The sequence below is a fragment of the Calliopsis andreniformis genome, chromosome 5, assembly GCF_051401765.1.
Source record: "Calliopsis andreniformis isolate RMS-2024a chromosome 5, iyCalAndr_principal, whole genome shotgun sequence".
Lineage (NCBI taxonomy): Eukaryota > Metazoa > Arthropoda > Insecta > Hymenoptera > Andrenidae > Calliopsis > Calliopsis andreniformis.
In genome coordinates, this window is record NC_135066.1 from 6369291 (window position 1) to 6381277 (window position 11987).

An 11987-nucleotide genomic window follows, 5' to 3' on the forward strand; every position below is an offset into this window, starting at 1 on the left:
CCAAGGTCTAACATTGCTCCTGTTAACAAAATTGTTTAATGGTAGCATTACTTTTCGAAAGAGTGAGATAATTTAAATAGATCGGCCATATAGCAAGTTCAGCTGATGTAAATTTTGGCTCTGAACAAATGCTCACTAGAATTCTAGTATTAACTGCAGCCGACAGCTTTTAATTGAAACTAGTTATGCGTATGTACTCGACAAATGCTCATTATCGAACAAATTTTTGGTCTCCTATCACCATTCTATTTTTAATGAAGAACAGAGAACGATAACTGCGACAAAAAGTATTCTAATAAAAACTGATACTAGCTATTATTTCTAGAAGCTTAGAAACTTAAATAAGATTTTCTTTAATTGTCAGTGATAGATAAACGAATAATTTTAGATTTCATTGGATTTATAAAAGACTGTTAATGATTTCCAATATACAATAAACACAAGGCCAAAACGTGTGTGTATATTGTATTGAGTCTATTCGTTCGATTAATTGAGACAAAATAAAATTCTCTAAAAATCGTTATCTGGAGAGTGAGTGTAAGATTGTGGTATTAATTGATAATTGATACTTGATCACAGTTGATGTAGGCTAGATCCCCTGGTTGAAACTCTATAACCCGGAGACAGAGCGAATCCGTGCGAGAGCAATTTATTCTAATGACAGTCCTCGATCCCCTTTTATATATAAATATATACATATATACATATATATATATACTTTAAAAAGATTCCACCACAGCCGCGCGGTATTATTTTTCTGTATCCCTGTATCTATAACGAGTGATATAATAAGCATTCAAAACCAATGGACTTTAAGGGTTACGAGTAATACGACTGTACTATTAACGATGAATTATTATTATGATTAACTTTTCGCCATGTTTTTCGTTTCCATCTAGTAATCGGTAAGGTTTTCGATTACAATTATTATTACTGATCATAAACGATGCATTGTAATTGTCGCTGTTATATACAATACCATACATTACGCGCGTATAGACATGCGATATGTGCACGCGTGCGGTCGCGCGCGCACGCCTCTGCGCATATGTGTGTGTATATAAGTCTTGGACAACATATTAATTTAATAACAATAAAGAAAGCGTGAAACTCAATGAGTGGACGTGTGTCGTGGTCTATTTGTCACGTCCTTTTTCACAATCTTTCAGCATCTTACATCAAAGTGTTGGCAACTTATTTGCGCACAGTTCGGTTGCGGGTTCTACAGAGGTAAATATCAGTGTTAGATGAAGCTGCAGTTCTGTCACGATACAAGCTCACGATTTGGAATAAATGCTGAATTGAGAGCTCACGGAACATGACTAACTCGTTTCTAAGACTATATGTTACCCCCTACTCTGCAGCCCCCCTCAAGCAAACTTACATTTTCCTCCTCAAAATTAAGAATTTAAAAAGAAAAGTAGTCTTAAAAAACATGAGTGTATCGAGCTTATATCGAGACAACACAACATATTGCTTTAGATGTGAAGCAAGATGCTCTTTTTCAGTTTGCTGTACTTTTAAAGTTATCTGCATGAGCGTGCCTTGTATATCGATATGTATTTTATTTTTTAACTTGCTAACTTTTTCAAAATTGTAGATATTAGTACATGGTATAGTAGTATGTGTTAGTTTTATACTATTCTATTGCTTAGATTGCGTACATATTTTGATACCCAGAAGTTTTTTTAACATTAATTCTTCAGTTTCAACACAGATCATACTAGATATTTTATTGGTTTGTATCTACTCCCCTGATTTTTTACTGAATTATAATATCATTTTATGGTAGAATACACAGATTTACATAAACCTGTTTTATGTGATAATCACTTGATTATTGTTAAAGTGCGACTTCAATATTATATAGCAGTCTGTGAATGCGAATCAAAAAGCAATTGTTAATGTGGTTAGATACGAACCGAACTTTGCGCGCAACCGGGAATCCTTCGTCTTCAGACTTCTCACTCTAATTACACGTCACTTCTCATTTTTTAATACGACTTGTTCACATAATTTACAACCGAGATCAATTTAAATGTCATTAGGCTAGACTCACTAATTAGATTCCAAAATATTATAAAAACTGATATACAGATATTACTTCGTCTGTGGCAGTGACTATAGATGACTTCAAGCTACCCAACTGCCTGTTTTCAAGGGTCATGAATTTTGGGGGTCTCAGAGACCCCCGTGTAAAGGTAGGACTCTACCCACAGAAAACTGCGATATCGACAGTGGTGCCTGTTTTATCAATCATATTTGTAACGCAATTACATTATCCAATATGGTGAAGAAACGTATATACACCGACCAGATAATAAGCACTAGATTATTATCTAGTCGGTGGCTATATATATATATTTTTTCACCAGAGCGGATAATGTAGTTTTTCTACACACAAAGGTAAAAGATGGACTGATAAAACAAGCACTCTTCTTTTACTGTCAAGCTATATTCGATTGCTACGGTGCAAAGTGTTTCATTCTTTTATACTGGAATGGATCAGATGGCGCTTGTTCTCGAAGCATAGATTCATGACCCCTCGAAAACACAGAGATGGGGTGTCTTAAAAGCATCTATAGTCACTGGTGGTGATAACATTAAATACATGTTTAGATATCTAGTATACATTTGCTTCGTGCTTGTGACATAACTCAACTCGAACCATAACCAAGAAAAAAGTCGCAAAGAAAAATATTTACTGTTTTTATGAAGTGATGTAATATGTCATTAAAACGTAACTAAATGCTCGATGGATATTTTAACTTGAAATGAAGGATCTTCCAAATAGAAAATATATTATGGTAGCTCCTGAAGTAAACACTGTAGCGGTGCTTCTAAATATAGGATTTATTTTTAGGTTGGAGCTAGCCATAGTTTGAAACAAGAATCTATTGTAAAACTGCATTTCTAGGGGTTTCTAATAGGTGTGAAAGATATCTACTTTAAGCTGACACCTTTTACTTTCTTGTTGCTTTGTGACTGCATTGTTTTTACACTATCCTTAAAACGAAATTATTCATGTTCATTAAAGTTTTAATACCTTGCACCTGTCATGCAAGAATGTAGGAATTCTGTTCTCTGTGTGTTTTATTTACATGAAGTAACTTGGACAGTAGCATAGGCCAATGTCTGCGAATACAAAAAGATACAGTTATACAAGATACCTTCTTTTACAGTGATAAAAATGGCGAATGACTTAATAATGAGGGGTAAAGATAAGTTGCAAGAAATAAGTATGAAATTGGAACAAAGTCATTTGGTTTATTTACAAACAGATGATAGTCCATTGAAGTTACAGCAACGACATAAACTTGAAGGTAGATTTTATTTTGCTAATTCTTTTAAGTTTTGTAATTTGTTGAAAACTATGCCCATGTTCTGAGAATTAAGAGTAAAACTAAAAATATGAAAGATACCACATAACATATGTAACTGTTGTAAGAATTTCTATACCTTAATTTTATGTATTTCAGGTTTTATCAAAGAATATCTTTGCCTTGTTCCAAACGAGAATAAATATGTATTTCAAGAAACTGCTGACATATTACATAGGTCAGCAGCCACGCTCCAAGATTTTAGTGGATATAGAGCTGCAACTGCCTGGAGTGCTATTTCTTTGTATGCTGCCAATCTTTTGGCTCAACCATGGAGAAAAGAATATAGAACATTAAGGGTTAGTACGTTTCTGTAGAGATTTTATAGAAGTGTAGATGAATATGATTATTAACTTATTCTTTTCAATTTCAGACATATAGTGGATATTATACATATGAAGTAGAAGCAAATTTAATAGGGGCAGAATTGATGTTTGAACAAATGGGATATAAACATACAGGGTTAGGAGTGCTCACTTTGGAGGGTCCTATTGATCCTGACAAAGTATCCAGCGTTAGCAGGGATGCAATAGTCGCCTTCGTAGAATGTCAGGTAATGTCAATTAATCTACTGTATTTGTACCACTTCTATAAAATGCACATAATGAAGGAAATATTACTTTAAACACAGATTCTAAAGCAAATATGGGAGAACGTTTCACAAAACTGTTCTGTCTCGTGGTTAGAAGTTTTAGAATTTAGGGAAAATCATGTTGGCACACCAGAACAAGCAATCAGGGCGTTAAATTATCGTTTCCTAGAGAAGATACATCAGAGTCGCACAAAAATAGAAAACTATAGAGATTACCATTATCCGCAAACTACGTGTATGAATGCAGCATCACCGTCAGTTCCTTACCATACAATACCTCCTACATATAATATTCCGATGCCCGCCTGTCAGGCGGATTACAGATACATTGAAGATACAAATGCGATATCTGGAAATTGTAGATATTTTCCTCCGATGGATCACAGTTTTGTAAATCAGTACAGTGCCTATGGATGCTTGCCGCATGGTAATAAATACTTCAGAGGTGTCCCGTCGAATCCTTATTATACTACGATGCCAGCTTATGCGAGAGTGCCAACAGGCAGATTGATCGAGCTTGACATGCCAGTATCGGTTGCGACTTACGATAAACTACATAATCGAAAAGTACCTCAACGAACATCAGACTCAGACGAGGTAGACTTCTATAGAAGACAATCTAGCGACGGTGACCATTATGACTATGGGAAAGTCGATAAGAAACCTACAAAGTCGGTCAGTGATAGAAATAATTACGAGTCCTGGGACTTTGTGTATAGAAATTTGGAAAGTTTAGGATACTCTAAGGACCTTGGCGATCGAGAAGATATTTTACATAGACGGGAACATGACTCCCGGACAGGCAAGCAAAAATCGTTCAAGCAAAATGACGATGAGAAGTACAGCGCACATCGTTTTGAAAAAAAGAAAAGTGGAAAACTCGACGCAAACGAGATCGAATCATTTATAACAAACGGTCGACATCATCACGATACATTGCCATTTAAAAAGAAATCTTCTTCTTTCGATTTAACGGATTCTAATAAGTATCATGTGGATACACCTTCCGAGAACCATCCCTCTGCTCACGATAAAGAGAAAAAGCACGGTAGTCAAACGCTTCCAATTCAACGTTCTCATCGATCCTCGGATCAAATATCAAAAATTGCGGAAACTTTGAAAAGTATAGAGTTATCTCATTCGGAGAAAAAAAATGCAAGAGATGACGAGAGTAAATGGAATTGTGCAACTTGTACGTACCTTAATTCGTTTTCGAGGGAAATTTGTGAAATGTGTGGAAAATCCAGGCACAAAGGAAACGAAGATAAGCCATTAGCAAGTGGTGGAAAAGAGTGTCCACAATGCACATTAGTAAATGAAAAAAATGTTTCGAACTGTGATGCTTGTAATGCCAGTTTAAAAGATTCGCCTACCTATATTTAGGTAAAATACTTGAGAATATATTCCCCTCTTGTATTCCATATATTTAAATTATATGAAACTCGTAAGTACATTGCCTGGTTACTTCATCAAGGTATTCTAATGAGTACAACAGTGCCTCCGATCGGGGCAGGGAACTTTCCAAAATTATCAGGACCGAGTATAAGAACGAGAAGCATCGAGTACGAAAGAAATACATACGATATAATAATATTTAGACTATCGTTCCCTCTGTGAAGTCAGTTCCAAAGTCGGAGCCGTAGCTAAGGGGGCATTTCTGTAATTATTATTTAAACAAGGGTTAGCACTTATACTGTTTGTAACAATGTGTGTAAGTGCTACAAATTTTTCTGAACTATTTTAGAAAACAACATAAAGAGTAGTACCATACTAATGCAATTTGCAATTTCTGAGATGTTAGAGGTACAAAATTATTTATTTAAAATCGGCTGAGTAGATTTGTGATATGGATATGTTTAATGTTATAGTATTATCGTGGTGGCCTACTATTTGTCAAACAAAGCGTATGTGAACATCCATTTATACTATCATGTCAAATCAAATTGATCCAAAAATTTCAATTGTCAACTAGGTCTTGTAAAATTATTCTTCACCGTACTCTTTAATACATGGTTTTACAAAATCAATCATTATTGACTTCATATGAATTATTATTGACATTATTAACTTTAAATCTTGTTACAGCATTAATTGCAGATTTGATTTGACAATATAGTATTTAAAGTATTTGCGTATATGTTTATCTAAAAATCATATTGCATAATGAATAACTGATAATATTTGATAGCCTAAATAGTTTGTAATACGGAGAGTTACATCAAAACTATTTATTCTATAATTTCTGTGTTGTATCTGCAGGATTTAAAAGAAAAGAAAAGAAAAACGAAAAAACATGTTTAGGAGATGTTAATGCGACAGATCGTGTTTGCTGTGTTCGGTTCAAGACCCGAGCCCGGTCGTCGATTCGCGACAGTTTCGTTAAAGCACAGATGAGGGTAAAAGTGCAAAATCCAAGATTGGCGAGAAATCGCCCTACACTTCCAAGCGCGCCTTTAATATTCGCGTCCAGGTTCTTCCCCTTGCAACAGTCAAACTAACGTACCTTGCACTATCTACATTTCTAATTCTTATCAAATTCCGTTTAAATACTCTGCCATCAGCAAATCTACGCGTGCTGGAACGTGCATGCCTTCGTTCAAATAACTGCTTTTCGACAAAGGTACTGGCGAATAAATTTTATGACACGTTATGTATAATATTGACTGTAAATCAATCTTCCCACCCTTTATAAACCAAATTGCATTTGTACCGACGTAAACAAGGGGAAAAATCATGCAATGAATATATTGGAATGTTATTTGGTAAAAAGAAAAGATCTAACATCTTTTATTGTTATAACATGTGTACTTTTTAAGAATAATCGTGCGTGGAAAATATACATAAGAAGATTTTAAATAATGATCTTTTCATTAATTTTAATTAGTGATAATTGTAACTAAACTTGTTTATTCTCAAAAGTGTGATATAAAAAAATTAGTAAAAATAGTGATAATAACAAGATTTGTTCTGATTGTCAAACGATCTCTAAAAATTATATTGCTTTACTTTTTTTGAATTAATGGCTAGAAAAGAAGTTTGATAGTTTTTTGTTTGCGCATTATTCTATATAATGTTGATTATAAAATTATTATTCTCGTCAAAAATGGCTCGAATGAAATCTGATATACATCGTAAATATGAGTAAGTACATGTAAAGAAACCGTTAAAGTGATGGTTTAAATATATAATATGTTTATTGTTTAAATAACTTTCTATTATTTAAATAATATTGTAAAGGTAAAGATATAACGTTTGTGTACCTATATATAAGAAATGTAAATTACATTGTAATCGATAGATTGCATATTATTCAAATTAACAGAAGTATCATCTGAATATAAACATTTTATTAATATTATATAATTTGCATAAACGATTTAAAGGGTGCAACAAATAGTTGTTAATTGTGTACAAAAATCATTACGAATATTCTGATATTATTTATTTATACATTCCTAACATATTGATTATTCAAAAGTTTATTTCTACCTTAGATGTTTATTTTACGAAATAAATTTCATTACTTATTGAATGTTTACCTACTGTCTGGGAAAACGTCACAGTTAATCTAAAAGAAGTTTGTGTCTCATATCTTCATTTCTCCAATTTGTTGCAAATAATTATAAGTATTAATTTACAATCTTCCAGTTGAAAGTTTTAATTTGTTGGTTAATATTTGTAGTATTTATGAATAAAATATTTACTATGGAAACACTGTTAACAATAAGATTCGACATTTGTAAAAATAATACAATTTTAAATGTCACTTCAATAAAAGATATTCTCTTTATACTTCAAGTTTATAGACTTTTCTGCTATAAAAGCAACTTTACTGAAATCTACTTTTAACATTTATGAAAGTCTGATACTTTAAACATAATGGAAAAAGTACTATTAATATTTTTTCATCGACCATGTATGGAAAAGAACCGAAAAAAAACAAATGATTAATAATAAAAAAAATAGATATAAATCTTGTAATAACTGTTGTAATATATTGCAAATTGTATGTACATTATAATATATTCTATTATGTACAAATAATAAATAATAACATTTAAGATACACCATGGATAAAATGCGTTGTACATTATTTCGTAATTTCAAGTGAATTTTCAGGCTAAAGCATAGGTAACATTGGTATTAAAACATTTAATATTGAAGAACATTATTTACTGATAGAAAGACACTTTTTTATTATGAATCGTAAAATTTTAACACTTTTTAATTACTTTGTAAGTGAATATTTAACTTTTTATTAATTGTTTAAACCTTTTGGAAACTTTTCTAAGAGTTTAAGTGCAGCTTGATGAATTTTTTGGTCCAATTTATCTACAAGTAACGCCAGTAGATATTTAATATTATTCTTATCTTAAATTGTATACAATAAGTACAGGCTAGAAAAAGTACTTACAAATCTTGTGCTTTCCTTGTATTGGAATTTTAATTGGTAACGAATAAAAGTTTTCACATATAAAAATGAATGGACTATCACTTTCTCCATCTGGGTAAACTTTTTTGTATTCTTCTTGTGATAAAACATCGCTGACTGTTACACAGCCCAATAAACAGCCAGTTGGATAATTGTCAGGAAATTTAATTGTCTCTAAAAAATTACATTAGCAGCAAATAACCGTGAGATATACGTATAAAGCAAAGATTGTCAAGATAGATCATCGGTTAAATTTACACTAACCATGTCTTAAGATACGATACGCATGTTCCATTCTCGAAATTTCTTCCTTATTAATTTGTTTGGATGTTGAAGCGATCCATAGTCTTCCTCTATGTGATGTATACCATGTTCGCCCTTCGTGCCTATATAATATCATTAAAATATTAAAGACTGTTTTATTTTTTTTATATTTTAAAAACATGATACATGTAACAAATCTCACATTTTTATTCCAGCAACTAGTAACGATGCATAAGGCTGATGCATACTTAAACATAAACCCGCGTCAGACATTTCTAGATATTCTTTATCTTGAATAATATTTTTCATTCTTGAAGGGATGATCTTATTCCTTCTACGCGATTCAGATTCATTTGATTGTACATACTGTAGATTAATAATCCGTATTATTCCTTAAATACATTATTATTATCTAATAATGATAAATATACAATTTTTTAAATATTCTTACTACTGGAGCATTAAATTCTATGTCTGGACAAATATTTGGACAATCAAATTCATCCATTGGTAATGATTCAAGAATATCTTGAAGCTGTTCTTCATCAAAGTCATTGTAGTTATTCTCTATGTTTTCCTCAACTACTTCTCTACCAGCAAAATCAAAAGTTACATTCACTTTCCTCCCCAAACGTGACATATGTTTTTGTGCATGTACTTTTTCCTCAAGCATTTTTAATTTCTCTCGCTCCTTACTAGACAACCAAATGTTATTTGTCTGGTAATAATCACATTCGTCATCAATTACTTTTGTACCTTGAAAACTGCAATTTAAGATAGTAAGATCATTTTTTGAAATAAAAAATTGAATATTTGCTTAAAGTAAATAAGATACATACCCACTGCGATCATATTCAAGAAGTTTATTTCTTTGCTTTATAGATTCTTCTAAATTTTTAGTTGGCTTTTGATTAACTAATTTGTTGTACAAATGACCAGCTTGTTTAGAATTACTAGAAAGAATTGCTTGTTCTTTTAAAGAACATACAAGTTCTCCACAACAAAAACAAGGACCTGCACCCTCTTGAACACAAACTATTCTACCACAACTAAGACAGTTATTTATCAATGAATGCTTCTTTGCTTCACAATCACATTTGTGTCTGCCTATAAAATATTATTACATCATGTTGCACCTATATTATATACATTACAACAGATTATTTTCAAACATATAAAATACCTTTTAATAAAATTGTTGTCTTGTCTTTGCCATCTTGAGAATATAAATTGACAAATTTAGTTTTCTTCTTTTCTACTTTTTCCTCTTTTATAGTTTCCTGTAGTTAGATGAACAATGTCTAATTAATTATTTCACATTTAAAGAAATTCCAAAGAAATACTTTGTATTTAGTAAACCATGTATTAAGGTTTAACAATATTGACATTGCATTGCAACATTAATATCTATTATCAATCTTATGGAAATATCCTACATTTGCTATAACAAAGCTTGTAAAACAAGCTTTGAATAACAAAACATAAGCTTTGATCTATCTTTCTTAGTGTGCTTAAAAATACCTGTTTAATTTCCTGTTTCTCTTTTGCTTTCGCTTTACCCTTTTTTCTTTCATTTTGTCTTTTCTGTACATTATCTTTGTCGTTTACTTTCCTGTATCCAGCCTGATCTGTAGTAGCTGAAATAACAATACAAATAACATTAACAGACATTGAATTGCCATAGTTATTTACTATAAGAAAGCAAAAATATAAACCTTGTCGTTTTTTTAATTCTGCAACAAATTGTTTATGTTTTGGATTAGTATAATCCAGAAACGTGTTCAAAAATTCCCTTAAATCTTTTTCATTTTGTATTTCCATAACATATCTAGGAAATAAATGATCGGATAATATAAATTTATTTGCTTGGCTTACACCACATTAATGTCAATAAGATATTCTTACTGTACTATTTCATCTGTAATGGGGAAAGTTACAAGTTGCGATAAATTCTCGTTTATCCAATCTTCCATCTTTCCTGAGATGACAAATTGATATTTTTTAAGTATTACGTATGTTTATAGAATGTAAGTACAATACACAAGTATAGGCAGTTATTCAGAGAAAGGTTATGTTTCAAGATCGAGATAGGTACATACACTCAGCTCAGACGATTTTGACTGCTCCAACACTCTATCTCTTTCCCTTACACAGGAGCTAATGAATAAGAGAGAATGAAAGAGTGAGTGTCAGTGCAATCAGAATCGTAAATGTAATATAACAATACAAGACTATTGGGTGATATTTTAAAAACTTAAAAGAGTACTGATTTAAGAATTTATTTCAATCTTTTAAAAATACAAAAACAAAAAGAAATTGCGTGGACCCAGTTTGTAGACGGCATTAGTAAAAATAAGATTGCAGGAGTTAATGTTTACATGATCTTTGCATTCTCCCGCCACCCACTATCACTTTGTAAGTCAACTATGATTTGAATCATCGATCAACATCGTCAATCGTTGCATGGCAGTCAGTGGCAGCAGCAGTGTTTAGATTCCTTGAAATCGTCGCCACCATTGCACCCATAAAAAATCTATTAATACCACATAATGTTTACTTTCATAGCAAACAACTTTTATAGAAACATTTTTTTAACCTCATCCCCTTCCAAGATATGTTGCACTATGCTTAATTAGACAAAACACTCTGTGTGTTCCGATAGAAATTTCGCTTCTATATAAATCATTTATAATATAACCATAATCTAATCGCGCAATTGAGTAACAATTTTTCCTTCTTTAATCAGTTTTCGTGGTAAACTTACTCTTATTTATCTAAGAACAAAGTTGCTTTGATGATATTTCATCAGTAGAAAAAACTCAAGTAATCGTTTCACTGGAGCAGTTAAAGTCGATTACGTAAATTACGAATCCGATGAAACAATGAGAGTGTACGAATTAATTGTCGCGGTCGTTAATCTGCCAGAAGCCACTTAAAGCCGATTGTTGGCGCTGTTAAATTAGCATTTTTCTTAGCACGCTGGTGTCGCTGGACGCTGAAAAAAATTGCGTAGGCCAGCACGAGCGAGGCCTTCAGTCCGTTTAACAAACGGATCTTCCTGCGGTTAAATTTGCATACCCAGTCGTACATACGTGTCGACAGTGTCGCGTATTCGTGCACATACGAGCTAGCTCTCGATTTCTGCCGGTGTTACATAACAATTACTGCACTGCGACCGACATCGTCGTCGCGTTTCACGCGCCCATTAGACTGTATCCACGTGTTCGGTGGTTTCATGAGGACACGTTGTCTCGTTCTAGTATGCGATCCCAGCGTTTTCGCTTGAAACTCTTCCGACCCTATGATTTCTTTGGCCTAC

At 32.4% G+C, this 11987-nt stretch overlaps 2 protein-coding genes across 7 annotated transcripts; one reads left to right on the forward strand and one right to left on the reverse strand.

Annotated features, from left to right (window-relative positions):
• The first annotated feature begins 2692 nt into the window (after positions 1–2692).
• Positions 2693–6365, forward strand: Tamo (PUB and ZnF_RBZ domain-containing protein tamozhennic). 3 transcript variants are annotated; one of them, XM_076377996.1, is made up of 6 exons: positions 2944–3068; positions 3183–3323; positions 3480–3679; positions 3754–3933; positions 4012–5355; positions 5447–6365. In XM_076377996.1, exons 1-5 carry the CDS (start codon positions 3059–3061, stop codon positions 5353–5355), a joined length of 1875 nt encoding a protein of 624 aa, XP_076234111.1. In that variant the 5' UTR covers positions 2944–3058; the 3' UTR covers positions 5447–6365. The 3 variants fall into 3 exon arrangements, with proteins under 3 accessions (XP_076234113.1, XP_076234111.1, XP_076234110.1); XM_076377998.1 differs by lacking the exon at positions 2944–3068 and adding an exon at positions 2693–2930 and having other exon boundaries at positions 4012–6365; XM_076377995.1 differs by having other exon boundaries at positions 4012–6365.
• A 1674-nt stretch (positions 6366–8039) lies between these two features.
• On the reverse strand, positions 8040–11707 carry LOC143178933 (activating signal cointegrator 1). 4 transcript variants are annotated; one of them, XM_076377871.1, is made up of 12 exons: positions 11433–11707; positions 11047–11201; positions 10574–10646; positions 10384–10496; positions 10190–10305; positions 9852–9948; positions 9508–9775; positions 9120–9432; positions 8871–9034; positions 8669–8790; positions 8387–8578; positions 8040–8304 (listed from the first exon to the last, which is right to left on the reverse strand). In XM_076377871.1, exons 3-12 carry the CDS (start codon positions 10639–10641, stop codon positions 8231–8233), a joined length of 1527 nt encoding a protein of 508 aa, XP_076233986.1. In that variant the 5' UTR covers positions 10642–10646; positions 11047–11201; positions 11433–11707; the 3' UTR covers positions 8040–8230. The 4 variants fall into 4 exon arrangements, with proteins under 4 accessions (XP_076233986.1, XP_076233987.1, XP_076233989.1 ...); XM_076377872.1 differs by having other exon boundaries at positions 10935–11201; XM_076377874.1 differs by lacking the exons at positions 10574–10646; positions 11047–11201.
• Between the last annotated feature and the right edge of the window lie 280 nt (positions 11708–11987).